General features: G+C 44.5%; 1 protein-coding gene across 1 annotated transcript in view; it reads right to left on the reverse strand.

The window, feature by feature from the left end:
- PPTC7 (protein phosphatase targeting COQ7) overlaps window positions 1-19,599 on the reverse strand; it is a 60,981-nt gene that overhangs the window by 20,745 nt on the left and 20,637 nt on the right. The window contains exon 2 of the mRNA XM_062182259.1: window positions 1,303-1,482. Within this exon, the coding sequence (XP_062038243.1) occupies window positions 1,303-1,482 (180 nt within the window). The remainder of the gene's footprint in view (window positions 1-1,302; window positions 1,483-19,599) is intronic.

A 19,599-nucleotide genomic window follows, 5' to 3' on the forward strand; every position in this document is an offset into this window, starting at 1 on the left:
GCAGTAATCGGCCCCCTGAATCTGTGTCTTAGGGGCTCTCTCTCCATGGAATACATGAAGCAAGAAGGTCGCAAATTAAGTGGTTTTGCCCCAAGTCATATAGGAAGTTGACAAAGAGGTACTTGAAACAGAATCTAGATGTTTCATTTCACCAGATAAACTCCAGACTGCACATCCAAAACAGGGGATTAACACAAGGCAGCAGGGAACACGCAAGACAAGATTTTCCTTCAATTAGAAGGGAAACAAGCTGCTTACACAGTGAAGTCAAGATATAGCAGAGTGATTAAAGAACTTCAGACAAAGGATTTAAATTGAAGGCAAACTTTACAACATGGCCATCTCTATTAACTCTGATCAGGGGCTGATTTCAAATGTGGATGTAACTGGAAGGGAGGACTTCTAGTAACTAGAAATTTAGTAACACTCTTTCTGAGAGCTTGTTAATTTATTAGAAGGCTGAGTAAGTTCCCAGGGTCGTCCAAAGGATGTTCCATTACCCTACCAGACAAATGGGAGGTATTTAGTTTTCTAATACAGGATGAACAGGGATATAATCTGAGCCAAGCTACTCCACAGACTAATTACTTGTGAGTAGCCAGGGGTGTCTGCATAAACTTAATTCTACAGGCCACATTCTTACCCCTTCTTCCTTCTTTAGAGAGAACTACTACGATTGTGAATCTGTTTTTTCTTTGTTTTTAAAGATTGATTTTTTAATTTATTTGAAAGGCAGAGTGGCAGAGAGAAAGAGAGGATCTTACATCCAATGATTCACTCCCCAAATGCCTGCCAAAAGCAAGGGCTGGGCCAGACTGAAGCCAGGGGCCTGGAGCTTCTTCCAGGTCTCCCACGTGGGTGCAGGGGCCCAAGGACTTGGGCCATCTTCTACTGCTTTCCCAGGCCATAGCAGAGAGCTAGATCAGAGGAGGAGCAGCCGGGACTCGAACCGGCGCCCATATTGGATGCCGGCGTGACAGGCCAGGGCGTTGACCTGCTACGCCACAGTGTCGGCCCCTAAGTCATTCCTTTCCATAATGTATTTGCACTACTGAAGGCCTTTCAGGCTGTTCCCAGTTTTCTGCTTCTATCAACGATGTTGTCAGAACATTCCTGTACCTATCTTTCGTTACACAGATGCTCAAGAATTTCTCTATTCAAGTTAGCCCACAGTTTCATTATCAAACTCTGCTTAGTAGGAAATGCCTCAGAAAACAGCTGGGGTGGCAAGGAATGTTCTTGGTTTGTTCTTAACTGCTTAGCAGGCTCTCTAAGAGAAAAACACATAGGATCCCTACTTACCAAGCAAAGGTACTTTATTCTGCAGCAACTCACAGTAGCTCGTGGTGAGAATTCCGATGGGATTACTTGGTACAAACCGTCCTTCCTTCACTAAGCGTTCACATGTACGCATCAAAGTCCCTGAGAACTGGGACGGATCAACTCCATAGTCTCTCCATCCTCCTACACCATCCGCAACCCCTAAAAAAGGAACAAAACCACACATTTAAAGAACATTCTCACCAACTTCTCAGTAATTCTTAATCCTGTAGTTAAATGTTACATACTAGTACATATATTTATCCAAAGTTCAGAGTAAATTATGTTCAAGTTTAATGTATTATACATTAATACTCCTAAGCCACATTCTGTACTATGAAAATATTTAATATATATATTTACTTTAATATATTAAAGATGTATTTATTTTATTTGAAAGGCAGAATTATAGAGATAGAGAGAGACAGAGAGGGAGAGAGACCTTCCATCCACTGGTTCACTCCCCAAATGGTCACAACAGTTGGAGCTGGACTGATCTGATGCCAGGAACCAGGAGCTTCTTCCATGTCTCCAACATGGGTGCAGGGGCCCAAGCACCTGGCCCATCTTCCGCTGCTTTCCCAGGTGCATTAGCAGGGAGCTGGATCAGAAGTGGAGCACCCAGGAATCCAACTGGCGCCATATGGCATGCTGGCATCGCATGCAGAGGCTTTACCTGCTACACCACAGCACCGGCCTCAGTCTTCATATATTGATGAATAAACTTTAGCTTCCACAGGGTGGCACTGCCTACCTGACAATGGTTCAATTTCAGCAGAATTACTGTCTTTGTATACAAGTTACTTGAGTTATTAATACTTCATAACATTTTACAAAAATTAAAACTGATTTTAAACAATGCTTATGAGGGGGCTGGCACTGTGGTGTAGCAGGTAAAGTCGGCGCATGCAGTGCTGGCATCCCATATGGGTGTCGGTTCGAGTCCTGGCTGCTCCACTTCCAATCCAGCTCTCTGCTATGTTTTGGGACAGCAGTAGATGACCCAAGTCCTTGGACCCCTGCACCCGCGTGGGAGACCCAGAAGTTCCTTGGCTCCTGGCTTCGGATGGGCACAGCTCCAGCTATTGCGGTTAATTAGGGAGTGAACCAGTGGATGGAAGACCTCTCTCTCTCTCTCTCTGCCTCTCCTTCTCTGTGTAACTCTGACTTTCAAACAAATCTTTAAAAAAAAATGCTCATGAAGGTAGGCATTTGGCACAGCAATTAAGCTGCCACTGAGACGTCTGCATCTCATATCAGAGTGCCTGGACTGGAGTTCTGGCTACTCCTGATCCAAATTCTGGCTAATGTGCATCTTGGGAGGTAGCAGATGATGACTCAATCGCTTGAGTTCCTGTCACCCATGTGGGGGACAGGATGGAGTTCTGAGCTTCTAGCTTTGGCCTGGCTTAGCCCTGACCGTTGTGAACATTTGGGGAGACAACCAGCAGATGAAAGATGGATCTCTAATCTCTTTGTCCTTCAAATAAAATGAAAATAAATAAATACAAAAATTTTTTAAGGTTTATTTATTTGAGAGGCAGAGTTACAGACAGAGAGATGATGAGACAGCTAGAGAGGTTTTCCATCTGCTGGTTCACTCCCCAAATGGCTGGGCCATTAGAATCGATGTTAGTGACAATACAATTGAGTCAGAGCTGGCAATCATTAAAAATACAAAAAGCAACAAGTTTTTTAACTTCAAGCACTGATTAATAACTGAAATAAAGAACAGAATTAAGAACACCTCATCCTCTTTGTATCTCCCTCAGAGACAACCACTATCTACAGGTCTGTGCCAATATGACTGCCAATATCCCACAGGCTACTGAGCACTGAAAAGGGAGCTGGTATGAATTGAGATGTGCTGTAGGTACAAAAAATACACACTGGGTTTTGAAAAATCATATAAAAAAGTAAAATTTCTCATTAATTTTTCTACTGATTACATATTAAAGTATATTTTTTATATATGCACTAAAAGAATATATTAAAATTTTGTGGGGCTGGCACTGTGGCATAATGAGTAAAGCCACAGCCTGCAGCACCAGCACCCCACATGGGCGCTGGCTCGAGTCCCAGCTACTTCACTTCGGAACCAGCTCTCTGCTATGGCCTGGGAAAGCAGTAGATGGCCCAAGTGCCTGGGCCCTTGCACCCACATGGTAAACCTGGAAAAAGATCCTGGTTCCTGGCTTCGCATTGGCCTAGCTGTGGCTGCTGCAGCCACTTGGGGAGTGAACCTGTGGATGGAAGACCCTCTGCCTCTGCCTTTAAAATAAATAAATAAAGCTTTAAAAAAATATATGAATGTGCTGTGGTACAGCAGGTAAAACCATCGCCTGTGATGCAGTCATCCCATATGGGCACTGGTTCAAGTCTTGGCTGCTCCATTTCCAATTCAGCTCTCTGCTATGGCCTGGGGAAGCAGAAGATGGCCCACGACCTTGTGCCCCTGCACCCATGTAGTAAACCCAGAAGGAGCTCCTGGCTCCTGGCTTTGGATTGGTGCAGCTCCAGCCACTGCAGCCATCTGGGGAGTGAACCAGCGGATGAAAGATCTCTCTCTCTCTCTCTCTCTCTCTCTCTCTCTCTCTCTCATTCTCTCTGCCTCTGTGCCTTTCAAATAAATAAATAAATCATTAAAAAACAAAAAAGACTTGCACATGAAGCATCATCTTCATATAAAGATTTATCTTTTTGTACATTCGACTTTCACATACATCTGTTAAGAACATACTTGGTATAAAAGAGTACCAGTATATATACATCCGTGATACGGGTTTAACATGAAGCAGACACATGAAAAGGCAGTTATCAAACAGAAAGAAAATACATCTTGAAAAAAAGGAAACAGAACTGGAATATGATAAAGAGGGTGGCAAGTAATTTATCACTACTATGGGTAGCAACTTTTCCTACCTTATAGAATCAGCCGCTAGGCAAAATTTCACATTGGGGAAATTCCAAATTGGCTGATTAAAATGATATGAAGTCAGGATTTTGTTAAAATAACAGAGTGGGGACAGAGTGATGGAGCAGATCAAAGACTGGCATAGATAGAGTGGAATTCAAGGTATACACACCTCTCTACTTTGATCTATATTTGAACTTTTCTATAACACAAAGTTTAAATGAGCGATGATAGAGTTTAAAAAGGAAAATGGGGGCCAGTGCTGTGGCATAGCTGGTAAAGCTGCTGCCTGCAGCGCATCGCATATGGGCACCAGTTTGAGTCCCAGCTGCTCCACTTCCAATCCAGCTCTCTGCTATGGCCTGGGAAAGCAGTATAAGACAGTCCAAGACCTTGGGTCCCTGCACCTGCATGGGAGACCTAGAAGAAGCTCCTGGCTTCAGATTGGCTCAGCTCCTGCCATTGCGGCCAGTTGGGGAGTGAACCAGTGGATGGAAGACCTCTCTCTCTCTGCACCTCTAACTCTGCCATTCAAATAAATAAATCTTTTTTTAAAAAAGATTAAAAATGATAAAATCTTTAAAAAAAAAAAAAAAGCACAAGAAAATGATCCTTTGTTGCTAGTGGAGAGCAAGAGCAGAAGCAGGGCCGGCGCCGCGGCTCAATAGGCTAATCCTCCGCTTTGTGGCGCCGGCACACCGGGTTCTAGTCCTGGTCGGGGCGCCGGATTCTGTCCCGGTCACTCCTCTTCCAGGCCAGCTCTCTGCTGTGGCCCGGGAGTGCAGTGGAGGATGGCCCAAGTGCTTGGACCCTGTACCCTCATGGGAGACCAGAAGAAGCACCTGGCTCCTGCCATTGGATCAGCACGGCGCGCGGGCCGCGGAAGCCATTGGAGAGTGAACCAACGGCAAAGGAAGACCTTTCTCTCTGTCTCTCTCTCTCTCTCACTGTCCACTCTGCCTGTAAAAAAAAAAAAAGAGAGAGCAGAAACAGGACAAGTGAGCAGAGCAGTGCGTTTCAGTCTTGGGGCACTGGCCACGTGGTCAGAGGTGGGCAGACTTCTGGGGTTGCTCAGTTTTTGAAGAAGGCACAGATTTGGACTGGGCACCCAGCACAGAGCCCTGTGACCAAAGTTACTTACAGTAACTGAGCTTTCACTGGTTGCAGGAGACACTACAGCCAGTTAACTGATTTGGCTGTAAACATTAGTTAAGCTGTAACTAACTGACTGGTTGACTGACTAGGTATTGGCTAACAAAGTTGTTTTCTGTACCTTACTTCTGTTTTCCTGTAAAGGCCACCTGACCACATTGCTAGTCAGAGTTCTCAGAACCTACACTGCTTTCTGGGAGCTGCTCAATTTGCAGTCATTTTTGTTTTGCTTTGCTCAGATAAACTCTACTAAACTAGTTGGAGGAATTTTCTTTCTAACAGGATGTGTGAAACGTACAAGTTCCAGGGTGGGGACCAGAGAGTGACAGAATTAGAAGTAGCAGAGATTACTAGGGCTCTACCTTACCAGGAATTTCACATTTTATTCTGTTTTTTTTTTCAAGCAGCTGTAAGGAAATATAGGAAAGCATTAAAAAAATTAAGATAGTTTGACAGAAACTTCTTTTGAGGAATTCTTATTTCACTAGGGGTAAGATTATGACACATGTTTAAATCCAACAATTTATGTTAAAACACAGAATACAATTATGGCCCTTGCAACACCATCTGATGAATCATTTATTCTTTTCAAACAACTGCATGCTTGAGGAAAGAATTTCTTTTTAACTGGTCTTTGGTCCAAAAGCCACAATTAACTTTAAATACAAACTGGTTTCATCTATAATGCCCTTCGCAAGGAAAACCATTAAATCTGAGATAGCATTTAGAGTTGATATTGGCACACATTAAATGATCTGTCAGCAGACCGAGTCTGACCTGACACGGCCCTTCAACGTTAATCAGATTTCTCCCAGAATAGAGCACAACCTTTCCGGCACCTGTTTGCTTTTTACATGGGCAAAGGATCCTGGGCAAAACTCCATTTGCCAAATCTCTTCAGTGAAGGAAGTTGTTCAGAAAACACATAACACTTTCAATATACATGTAGGGAAAGAAATCCTTGGGTATACATCTGTAATTTACAAAGAACAAGTTATACAATGGGAAGAGTCATATTTGGAATCAGAATCAGGCTAAAACCAGAACAAGCTAGCACATGTCTATCTGAAACCTACTTTTATTCATTTGAGGTTGTTTTCCTGTCACTCTGCTTTTCAAGTAGTTGAAAATAAACAAACATCTACATGGAAATTAGTATGTCCTGTCTTGCATAAGCAAAAGCATTATGCCACAAAGAGCAAGAACACCTTTTACACAGTAAACCAATCTAGATATAAAGGGAAATTTCCTTCAGAAAACCTTTCCTAAGATAAGAAAGTAACTGTTAAGACAGATTGCTTGAGACCCCAAAGATGTCAGCACAGCACCTATCAAAAAGCAACAGGTACGAATATCCCTAAGGACAACTGGAGCCCACATGTGCACTACCACATTGTGCACTGTGTTAGGAAACAGGAGGGCTGAGGGAGACAGCCTGGCTCTGAGAGGCTCATCTGTTAGTGGAAGATCAGTCTTCTACTCCCACACACACAGCTGCCATAAATGCTGCTACCGGAGGGCCCAGAGAGCTTAGTGGCTGCAGGACCCTGTGAGCCTACTCTGCAAAGGACCTGGCAGTGTCTGAGTTCCACAGGTGAGGAAGGGTGGGTAATGAGAGGAAATGAATGGCAGGCAACTAGGTGATGCCGGTCTTGGGTGAGCAGGAAGAAGCTGAAAAACAGAGGGCAGTAGATGAAACTGTAGGGGGCCTAGAATGCTAGTCCAAGAACTCCAGACTTCATGCTCAGACTTCCTAACACGGGAGTCACCAGCCACACGTGACTGCTGAGTCTGAGAGGCGAAGTGTAAAATATACTCCAGATTCCAAAAACTTAGTACCACCACCAGCAAAAATAGTAAAACACCTCTGCAATAGTTCTACACTAAATATATCAAAACATTTCAGATTGCTAGGTTAAGTAAATAAATTAAATATAAAATTTATTAATTAAAGTGCATATCAATTTAATTTACTTTTAATGTAGCTACAAGGAAATTTAAGATTACACATGTAGTTTACAATGTGTTTCTAGGGAACAGTGCTGCTAAAGATAACAAAGTCATCAAGGTTTCCAGATACAAGTGATAATTTGGGGAAGAAGAAATAGTGACTAGCAGGCGTGTTGTGGCATAATGGGTAAAGCTGCAGCCTGCAGTGCCAGCATCCCATATGGGTGCTGGTTTGAGTCCTGGCTATTCCACTTCTGATCCAGCTCTCTGTTATGGCCTGGGAAAGCAGTAGAAGATGGCCCAAGGCCTTGGGCCCCTGCACCTGCATAGGAGATCCAGAAGAAGCTCCTAGCTCCTGGCTTCAGATTGACTCAGCTCCAGCCATTGCAGCCATGTGGGGAATGAACCAGTGGACAGAAGACCTCTATCTCTTTCTCTCTGCCTCTCAAATAAATAAATCTTAAAAAAAAAAAAAAAAAAAAAAGAACAGTGATTAGATAGACGATTCTACAGTTGGAAAGGGTATGGATATACTCTTAGAAGATATTGAGATGTTTAGATGCCAAGAGGGCATCTCTGTGGAAATGTTCTACATGATGTCACGAACTATGAGTCTGTGGCTGGCAAGGCAAGCCAGGCTGGATCTTTTGATAACCCATAGATATGTTCAGGGAAGGTACAGGGAGTCCATCACCTTATGGGGGGGCGGGGAGGGAGGGAGGGAGGGAGGGAGGGAGGGAGGGAGGGAGAGTGAGTGAGTGAGTGAGTGAGTGTTGGGGGATGGAGGAAAGAGGAAGCTGATCCTATCTCAGGAATGAAAACTTCTTACAAATTAGCTCATTATGAACTGTATCTTATTCTAGGCATCAAATTATAATTGTAGATATGATAACTAAGTTTAAGCTACAGCCAAGTATCCAGTTTTTTGTCACAGTAGTATACTCTCTAGAGAAGTAGAGGGGTGAAGCTGAAAAGGGGGACTGAGTTAACAGCCTGAAAGACTCTGAATGCCAAGATAAAGAGTTTGCACTGAATACAGAAGTTATTTCCTCTAATTCACTGTAATCACCTTACGTCTCCATTAATAACATTCTGTGAGCACATGTACAGCTTAAGTGTTTCCTTTGACCCCAAATCCAATTACAACTATTATTAGATTAAGATAACGGTTACATATCTGACATTGCTGAGCAAAAGGCTGAGAAGAGACCAGAGGGCATGGAAAATTCTGTAAGTTGCATTATGTAAATAGAAATGTCAGTTTTACGAAGTGGGAAATGACCAACTGGAAAACATTTATGACTATTTGATATAAGTTTTTAATAGACTGATTTTCTAAAGTAAACAGTGGAAAAAGGAGAAAAATGGTATATTTCCAATTATTTAAATGTGGCTTTTCACAAAGAGAAAAGTCCTAAATTAACAACAAATTTTCATTTTTCTGGTTAACAGTTTTGTCTTTGCTACAGTTGTTATCAAACAAAAATTAATTTTTGCTCGCGCACTGTCCTCCATGATCAGTCATCATCAGCATGTTGTGGTCCTGCTCAAATCTCTCCTGCTACATTCACCTTCACACTGACATGCAACTACTGACCACGCAAACGGCAAAACTAAGCAAAATGTGTTACCTGGAGAATAAATACTGCACACTCAGGTGGCTGTGTGTAGTTGGCAAGGTGGCATTTAAAGATTCCAAAATTTTTTAAAAAGATTTATCAGAGCTACTGAGAGAGAGGGAGAGACAGAGATCTGCTGGCACACTCCCCAGAGGGTTAACACCTAGGGATGGACCAGGCCCAAACCAGAAGCTTTACCCAGGTCTCCCACACGGGTGGCAGGGCCCCATACACTTCGGTCATCTTTTGCTGCTTTTCCCAGGCCACTAGCAGGAAGCCGGATAGGAGGTGCAGCAGTCAGGACACAAACCAGCGCCAACATGGGATGCTGCTATCGCAGGCAGATTTACTCGGTATGCCACAATGCCGGCCCCTAAATTTCAATTTTAATATAGGCTTCAATGAAGAGAAACTTGGCAATATTATTTTATCCAAAAACTTAATACAGAATTTGGTATAATTTCAAATATCAAGGGTTTATTCCCTGCATTTTAAAAAATATATTTATTTGAGAGGCAGAGACAGAGAGCTCTAATCTGCTATTTCATTCCCCAAATGCCCCCAGTGACCCTAGCTGAGTGGGACTGAAGTCAGGAACTCAATCCAGGTCCCCCACGTGGGTAGCAGGAACCTAACCATCTGAGCCATCACCACTGCCTCTCAGGGTCTGCCTCAGCAGGAAGCTGGAGTCAGGCATTGACCACAGGTGTCTTAGCCGCTAGGCCGAATGCCTGCCTCCACTGTTTGCATCTGCGATGATCCTGACATTTTACGTAGCATTTCACAATCCAATGAACAGGTGGTTTTACAGATTGTCTTTCCATCAGTGAAACACATCTCCAGTCTACTAGGATGAGTACTTGATGGTGAACTGAAACTCCAGAGGGGCCGAACTGTGGCACAGTGTGTTAAAGCCCTGGCCTGAAGCACTGGCATCGCATATGGGCGCTGGTTCTAGTCCCGGCTGCTCCACTTCTGATCCAGCTCTCTGCTATGGCCTGGGAAAGCAGTGGAAGATGGCCCAAGTCCTTGGGCCCCTGCACCCATGTGGGAGACCCAGAAGAGGCTTCTGGCTCCTGGCTTCAGATCGGCGCAGCTCCAGCTGTTGTGGTCATTTGGAAAGTGAACCAGCGGATGAAAGACCGACCTCTCTGTCTCTACCTCTCTTTGTAACTCTGTTTTCAAATAAATAAAATAAATCTTAAAAAAAAAAAAAAAAGAAAGAAAGAAACTCCAGAAAATAAACCAAGTAGGAATCTGGCTAGAGCACAAAGCTGAACAACAGGAAGAGCAGGAGACTCTCCACATTACGAGGACAGGGCTAGCTGGCTTTACAGACATCGCAGCCACAAGGATGCACCGGGAGAGAAACCAGTCAGGCAGTACTCACTGCAGTGCTACTGCCACCCAGGCTCTTCTTCCAACACTATGATCTGGGCCTCTGAGAAGCAGCTTTGTCTGGAAGCATCCCAACATGAAGCACTACAACTAGACAACTATGACATCCAGGTATAAACTATTACATTCTCTATCACACGGATCACATCACACTTAAATCAGTATTTCTTAAACCTCAACTATCTGGGCATATAACAACACTCCCCTGTGATTCAGGACTGTGAAATGTTGTATCTGCAAACAATTATCTCAAAAAGGACAAACAGTACAGTTATTCAGCAAAAGTGCAATTTGCATTGACTAACAGTCCTTTCGGTTCTCTAGAGGTGAAATTCTACAGGTGATGACTCGTTCCTGCTCTAGCAAGCAAGGTATCTATTCCCTTTGCAAGAAGTTTCCCCAAAGCAACCACTCTGCATTAACTGCAATGAAACCAGAGGCTTTGATTCTTCAGAAGTCAAGATCTCTAAACAGAACAGTTAATTCAAAAGCTGAGGCCATGAAGCTTAAAGCATGGAAACAAAAGTTCAGTCCTGTAATAAAATGTGTGAGAACACAGTGAGCGTTCAGCCTAGTGGTTAGGACATTGTCATGTTGGGCTCAATACCCAGGCTCCTGCTCCTTGCTAATGCAGATCCCAAGAGACCGCAGTGCTGTCAGCACCTGACAAGTGAACCACAAGATGGGGATGGTCTCTCTCATAAATACTTTTTTTTAAATACTAAAATGTGCGAACCTCAAACCTATATAAGCAAAATTCAAATTCTGTTAAAGAAATGGAAATGTCCAGGATAGTTAGAAAAACTCAAAAAAGAAGATGGCACAGCAGGTTAAGCTGCTGCCTGTGATGCTGGCATCCCTTATGAGCACTGGTTTCAATACCACTGCTCCACTTCCAATCCAGCTCCATGCTAATGTACCTAGGATCGCAGCAGAAGATGGCCCTGCACCCACATGGGAAACCTGGATGGAGTTCCAGGCTCCTGGCTTTGGCCTGGCCAAGCCCTTGCTATTGTGCCCATTCAGGGAATGAATCAGCAGATGGCAGGTCCATCCCTCCTTGCCTTTCAAATAAAATCTTAAGGGGCGGGGGGGAGCTGGTGCTGTGGCACAATAGGTTAATCTCCCACCTGTGGCGCCGATTCTAGTCCCGGTTGCTCCACTCCCAATCCGGCTCTCTGCTGTGGCCTGGGAGAGCAGTACAGGATGGCCCAGGTCCTTGGGCCCCTGCACCCACATGGGAGACTGGGAAGAGGCACCTGGCTCTTGGCTTCGGATTGGCACAGCTTCAGCCGTTGTGGCCATCTGGGGAGTGAGCCAGTGGAAGGAAGACTTTTCTCTCTGTCTCTCCCTCTCACTGTCTGTAACTCTACCTCTCAAAAAAAAAAAAAAAAAAAAAAAAACAGGATTTCATTCTTTTTTGATGGTTGAGTAGCATTCCACTGTGTGTATATATACCACAATTTCTTTATCCAGTCATCAGTTGATTGACATCTGGGTTGATTCTGTACCTTAGCTATTGTGAGTTGAGCTGCTATAATCATAGGGGTACAGATAACTTTCATATACTATTTTTTTAAGATTTATTTTTATTTATTTGAAAGAGTTACAGAGAAACGTAAAGACAAAGAGAGAGGTCTTCCATCCGCTGGTTCACTCTCCAGATTTCCGCAACCCCAATCTGAAGCCAGGAGCCTCCTCTGGGTCTCCCACATGGGTGCAGGGGCCCAAGGACTTAGGCCATTCTTCACTGCTATCCCAGGCCATTGCAGAGAGCTGGATCAGAAGAGGAGCAGCCAGGACTAGAACTGGTGCCCATATGGGATGCTGGTGCTTCAGGCCAGGGCTTTAACCTGCTGTGCCACAGCACCGGCCCCTCATATACTATTTTTATTTCCTTTGGGTAAATTTCCAGAAGTGAAGTGGCTGGGTCATATGGTAGATCTATTTTCAGATTTCTGAGGACTCTCCATAAGTCTTCCATAACAGTGGTACTAGTTTACATTCCTACCAACAGTGTATTAGCATACCTTTTAACTCATATCCTCACTAGCATTTGTTATTTTTTGATTTTTGGATGATGGCCATTATAACTGGGATGAGGTTAACCTCTCTATGCTCTTTATTTACATTTCCCTGATGGCTAGTGATCCTGAGCAATCTTTTCCTGTGTCTGTTGGCTATCTGTATTCATCACTTGAAAAACGTCTGCTTATGTTCCTATTCTTATATTCCATTTCTTAACCGGATTGCTCATTTTATTGTTCTTGAGTTTCTTTAATTTGTTCTTTTTTTTTTTTTTTTTTTTTTTTGACAGGCAGAGTGGACAGTGAGAGAGAGAGACAGAGAGAAAGGTCTTCCTTTGCCATTGGTTCACCCTCCAATGGCCACCGTGGCCGGCGCGCTGCGGCCGGTGCACCGCGCTGATCCAAAGCCAGGAGCCAGGTGCTTCCCTGGTCTCCCATGGGGTGCAGGACCCAAGCACTTGGGCCATCCTCCACTGCACTCCCGGGCCATAGCAGAGAGCTGGCCTGGAAGAGGGACAACCAGGACAGGACTAGACAACCGACCAGGACTAGAACCCAGTGTGCCGGCGCCGCAAAGTGGAGGATTAGCTGGACTGGAAGAGGAGCAACCGGGACAGAATCCGGCGCCCCAACCGGGACTAGAACCTAGGGTGCCGGCGCCACAGGTGGAGGATTAGCCTAGTGAGCCGAGGCGCTGGCCAAGTTTCTTGAGTTCCTTATATATCCTGGATATTAATCCTTTATTAGATGTATAATTGCAAATATTTTCTCCCATTCTGTCAGTTGCTTTCCGCTTTACTTTGGTGTCCTTGGCTGCGCAGAAGTTTCTTAGTTTGATGTAATTCCATCTATTTTGCCTTTATTGTCTGTGCTTCTGGGGCCTTATCCAAGAAGACATTGTCTATCCCAGTGTCTTGTAGTGTTTCCCTTATGTCTTCTTTTGTAATTTGATGGTTTCAGATCTTAGATTTAGATCCCTGATCTAAAAGAGTAAGGTAGGGGTGTTGTTTCACACTTATACATGCAGAGATCCTATTTTCCCAACATAATTTTTTTTTTTGGGGGGGGGGGGGACAGGCAGAGAGAGAGAGAGAAAGAAAGAGAGAAAGGTCTTCTTTCTGTTGGTTCACCCCCCAATGGCTGCTACGGCCGGCACTGCGCCGATCTGAAGCCAGGAGCCAGGTGCTTCTCCTGGTCTCCCATGCGGGTGCAGGGCCCAAGCACTTGGGCCATCCTCCACTGCCTTCCTGGGCCACAGCAGAGAGCTGGACTGGAAGAGGAGCAACTGGGACAGAATCTGGTGCTCCAACCAGGACTAGAACCCAGGGTGCCGGCGCGACAGGCAGAGGATTAGCCAAGTGAGCCACGGTGCTGGCCTTACAAAACATCATTTGCTGAAGAGACTGTCCTTTCCCCAGGGAGTGATTTTAGCTCATTTGTCAAAGATTAGTGGGTTGTGGAGGCATGGATTAATTTCTGGGGTCTCCAGTCTGTTCCACTGGTCAATACCAAGCTGTTTTGATTGTCACACACACACACACACACTCACACACACACACAAACACACAATTACTCAGCTGTAAATAAGAATGAAACCCTATCTTTTTGCAACAAAATGGATGTAACTCCAAACCATTATGCTTAGTGAAATAAATCAGTCTCAAAAAGACAAATGTCACATTTTCCCTGATATGTGGTAACTAATGCACTGAATACAAAAAAAAAGTAATGTATATAAACTAAATTAACATTTTGAGATTTGACTATATTGTCTATACTCTTAAGGAAAAATGGTGTTCGTACTTACTACTTGTTGAATTCTTTATTTAGTGGAGGGGTTAAATTTGTGATTATAAAGAAAATTGAAAGTATCACTGTAAAAATTAAAATGAGGAGGACAAGGGAGGGAACATGGGAGGTATCATTATACTTTTAAAACTATATATATGAAATCTGTTCCCTTTATATAAATAAAAAATCTCAAAAAGGTATCAAAGCAGGAATACATGATAGTCCTTTTAATGTTTTAGAATTTCGAACACAATACCTAGCTATTCCTTGCTAGCTTAGTAAATATAAAATGACTTCAGCAAATTAAAGTGTATCCATACACACACCTTTTGTCCAGAATACTTCATTAACTACAGATAATTTCCAAATTATCCTGGGCAGCTGCTTTAACAGTAAAAACTGCTGAAATGAGAATCAGGAAAACAAGGGTGAAGGCAAAGATACAAAATCAACCTTAAAAAAAAAAATGCTCTAACTATAGCTCTTCTGTTTAAATACCAAAGATGTAATGCAGAATTAATCTATTTTGGTTCAACTGTGGCTTGGGAACTTCTGTAACTTATAGATTTCATGTGAATCACTGGCCTTCCCTCCACAAACTCCAGAGTTGAAGGTTACGTCACTGAAAAGGTCACTTCACTCTTTTTTGATCTGTAACAATATCTTCCTCAAATGCTAAATGCTGCTAGCAATGTTTTCTGGCAAGGAGGAAGCAAAACAAGTTATGAACAATATAGGCAAAGCATTAAGTGTGTTACAGAATTAAAGGCCTGGGCCGGCGCTGCGGCTCAACAGGCTAATCCTCCGCCTGCGGCGCCGGCACACCGGGTTCTAGTCCCAGTCGGGGCACCGGATTCTGTCCCAGTTGCCCCTTTTCCAGTCCAGCTCTCTGCTGTGGCCCAGGAGTGCAGTGGAGGATGGCCCAAGTCCTTGGGCCCTGCACCCGCATGGGAGACCAGGAGAAGCACCTGGCTCCTGGCTTCAGATCAGCACGCCGGCCGCAGCAGCCATTGGAGGGTGAACCAACGGCAAAAAGGAAGACCTTTCTCTCTGTCTCTCCCTCTCTCTCACTATCCACTCTACCTGTCAAGCCATGGCTTCTGTTAGCTCTTAGGCATTAGGAAATATTATATGATACTGAGTAATGTAACATTTAGTCTGTTTTATTGCATTGGCTCTTTAGGTTTAGAGAAAAGGTTTTCCTTTTGCTTATAACTTAAAAGATTAGATCTAGCATCTGGTCCTAAACTTAAAGGCTAACAATATTTATAATTAAGCCATATATCCTTAATCTAACCTCAAAGAAGATACTGTTTATCCCCTACTCTCTTCACTCTTCTATAAAAGTGAGAGCTGGCCTGGACCAAGATACCACCCTCTGGGACAGGTCAAGAGTCACATGCAGTCCTGGCACAAATGATCTTTTTTTTTTTTTTCCTTTTCTTTAAATGAGATCACCATTCCTTTCAAAAAGCCTGCCAACTGTCTTTTCAATTCTAAACACTAACTGTATTCTTACTATAGATTTTGTTTAATTAAGAAACCATTTTTGAGTTGAAGGATAATGAGAATAATGTCTTATTTTCCATGCTTTTCTATTTTTCAGCAACGAGTACATTTTTATGGAAGGGGTAACAAAAACTACTTACACGGATCCTGTTAAAACTATATTCCATACGTACATTCTAAATTAAAGTCATTCAAGACACAGGAGAGACACAGAGATCTTCTTTCTGCTGTTGTCACTCCCCAAAGGCCCTCAACAGTCAGTGCTGGGCCAGCCTGAAACCAGGAGCCTGAATTCCAAGCTAGTACTTGGGTTATCAACTGTTTCCTTCCCAGGTGTATTAGCAGGAACCTGGATCAGAAGCAGAGCAGCTAGGACTCCGGCTAGCACTCGGATATGGGATACAGGCTTAATCCACTGAACCACAATGCCTACCTCTCAACATTTTTTTTTTTAAATGTTTACTATATACAAGACACTGATGAAAAGCAAGCTTACATGTAATAAAAGGGATTTAGGCATGGCTACCTCCCCAGTCAAGATGCCTGCATTCCACATGTAATACCTGGGTTTGACACTAGGCTCTTGCTCCTCATTCCAGCTTTCTAAAAATGCAGATCTTGGGAGGCAGAGGTGACGCCACCTACATGGAAGACCTGGACTGAGTTCTGGGTCCCCGAATCTGTCCTTAGCACTGGCCCAGCCCGACCTGTTGCAGTACACCAGCAGAAAGGAGCTCTCTCTGTGTATATTTCTTTCTCTTTACTCTCAAATAAAGATTTTTTTAAAAGATTGATTTATTCACTTGAAAGTCGAACCTACACAGAGAGAGAAGGCAAGGTAGACAGAGAGAGACACACAGAGACGGGGGTACGGGGTGGGGGGTGGGTTTTCCATTCGTTGGTTCACTCCCCAGTTGGACACAACAGCAAGAGCTGTGTCAATCTGAAGGTTCCTCCAGGAGCTTCCTCCAGGTCTCCCATGTGGATGCAGGGGTCCAAGAACTTGGGTCATCCTCCACCGCTCCCACAGGCCATAGCAGAAAGCTGGATCAGAAGTGCAGCAGCTGGGTCCCGAACTGGCGCCCATATGGGATGCTGGCACTGAAGGCGGCAGATCTACCTGCTATGCCACAGCACCAGCCCCAAATAAATAAATATTTTAAAGGAGGATTTACATGTAACAAAAATTTTCTTTCCATGGGAACTTAAAATTCAAGTGACAGGTAAGATTGGTGGCTCTGGTATTTTATGAAGAAATGATTTTTTTAACCTTCATACAGAGAAATAAAAATACTTTAACTGCTGTAAACCTTCAAAAGTTAATAGAAGTGAGATCATACTGTTTTGTTTCTTATTTTGATTGGGGAAAATTAAACTGCTGCATTTCACAGTGACCCATTTACATGGCATTCTCATCTTAGACTGCATAAGAAGAAATATATGTGGTGAAATGCTGGGAAAAAATCAAGTGATAATGACTGCCATTAGGGAGGGGGTCTAGAGAGATTTAAGTGCACTACAATAAAATAAATATGTACCCATATACCAAAGCAAGGAGGATAAAACTATACCTAGCTGAAAGACTCAGAAAAGGATTCATGGGGGTCAGCATTGTGGCACAGCGGGTAAAGCTGTCACCTGCAGTGCCGGCATCCCATATGGGCACTGGTTCGAGTCCCCACTGTTCTACTTCCAACCCAGCTCTCTGCTATGGCATGCAAAATCAGTAGAAGATGGTCCAAGTTCTTGGGCCCCTGCACCTGCATGAGAGACCTGGAAGAAGCTCCTGGCTCCTGGCTTCAGACTGGCCCAGCTCCAGCCGTTGCAGCCATCTAGGGAGTGAACCAGCAGATGGAAGACTTTCTCTCTCTCTGCCTCTCTGTAACTCTGCCTTTCAAATAAATAAGTCTTTAAAAAAAGAGATAAAAAGAAAAGGATTCATGGAGAAGTATCTGAACTTAGCCTTGAAGGGTGAAAACACAGGTTTATGGGGGAGGGAAGTTGAGTAGAGAGGCAGTTTGAACAATTCTCTGCAACTTTTACTAATACAGATAAACTAAAAGTTAGGTGGAACCTTTTTTTTTTTTTTTTTTTTTTGGCAGGCAGAGTGGACAGTGAGAGAGAGAAAGACAGAGAGAAAGGTCTTCCTTTTTGCGGTTGGTTCACCCTCCAATGGCCGCCGCACTGCGCTGATCCGAAGCCAGGAGCCAGGTGCTTCCCTGGTCTCCCATGTGGGTGCAGGGCCCAAGCACTTGGGCCATCCTCCACTGCACTCCTGGGCCATAGCAGAGAGCTGGGCTGGAAGAGGGGCAACCGGGACAGAATCCGGCACCCCGACTGGGATTAGAACCCAGTGTGCCGGCGCCGCAGGCGGAGGATTAGCCTATTGAGCCATGGCACGGGCTGGTGGAACCCTTTAAGAGTAGAAAAACCTGACTTCCAGGTAAATACCCTATGCCAGGAGCCTCTCACTATTAATCAGTTCAAACAATGCAGTGCAGGAGTTAAACATTTAGGCAGTCCCTGGGAAGAAAAGGCTGGCCTGAGGCCACTAAAATTAGCAAAGCTTCCTGAGGCCTTTATTTGTCTTAAAGGGCTTTGCTCAACTATTAGCTTAGGTATAGCAAATCACTAAGTATTATTCAGACTCAGCAAGTCACCTCAATAAGAGAAAGTTTTAAATGATCATTTTTTAAAAGATTTATTTATTTATTTATTTGAAAGGCAAAGTTATAGAGAGGCAGAAGCAGAAAGAGGTCTTCCATCTACCGTTCACCCCCCCAAAATGGCCCCAGTGGCAGGAGCTGGGCCAATCTGAAGCCTGGAGCCAGGAACTTCCTCCAGGTCTCCCATGTGGGTGCAGGGACTCAAGCACCTGGGCCATCCTCCACTGCTTTCCCAGGCCATCAGCAAGGAGCTGTATAAGAAGTGGAGTAGCCAGGACTTGAACCAGTGCCCACATAGGATGCCGGCGCTGGCCCCTTAAATGATCATTTCTCACTTGAAAAGCAGTATGACAAACCAGGCAAGGGCAGCAGAACTGGATTCAAACTCCAGTCCCAGTACTAAGATAGGGTGGACTAAGGGTGTTCTGGGGCAACACTCGACATTTCCCCTCTACATGGTGAATCACATCCATCACTTTAAAAGCTGGTGTGAGGAACTGCTAACGTGCTCAGAGGACTCAGCCCTAAGTGACAAGCAGCAAATGAGAACCATGCTGGTCTTTAAGATCAACCTCTAGCCTACAGCAATCCCAAAGTGACTCTTACTGCCAGCTCTACAAACACTGCTCTGTGATCACAACCAAAGACAATGCCCACTCACAGATAATATATAAAAGATGAGTGACCCATTCAGCTCTTTTAGCCACAAGCCCACCACCATTCAATATTCCATGAAACATCTGACAGGGGATGTGGCTGGCTGGGCTGTTAAGATGCCCACACCGGCCAGCGCCGCGGCTCACTAGGCTAATCCTCCACCTGTGTCGCCAGTACCCTGGGTTCTAGTTCCGGTCGAAGCGCCGGATTCTGTCCCGGTTGCTCCTCTTCCAGTCCAGCTCTCTGCTGTGGCCCGGGAAGGCAGTGGAGGATGCCCCAAGTGCTTGGGTCCCTTCACCCACATGGGAGACAAGGGGAAGCACCGGCCTGGCAATTCATTTTCCATTCCCCAACTTGACCTTTCTTTCTCCATCTACCAACCCAATTCATGGCAGCCCAGAATCTTCCAGGTTAGAAACTTCAAAATCAATTTAAGGCCGGCGCCGCGGCTCTTTAGGCTAATCCTCCGCCTTGTGGCGCCGGCACACCAGGTTTTAGTCCCGGTCGGGGCACCGGATTCTGTCCCGGTTGCCCCTCTTCCAGGCCAGCTCTCTGCTGTGGCCAGGGAGTGCAGTGGAGGATGGCCCAGGTGCTTG

The sequence above is a fragment of the Lepus europaeus genome, chromosome 23 (genome assembly GCF_033115175.1).
Source record: "Lepus europaeus isolate LE1 chromosome 23, mLepTim1.pri, whole genome shotgun sequence".
Lineage (NCBI taxonomy): Eukaryota > Metazoa > Chordata > Mammalia > Lagomorpha > Leporidae > Lepus > Lepus europaeus.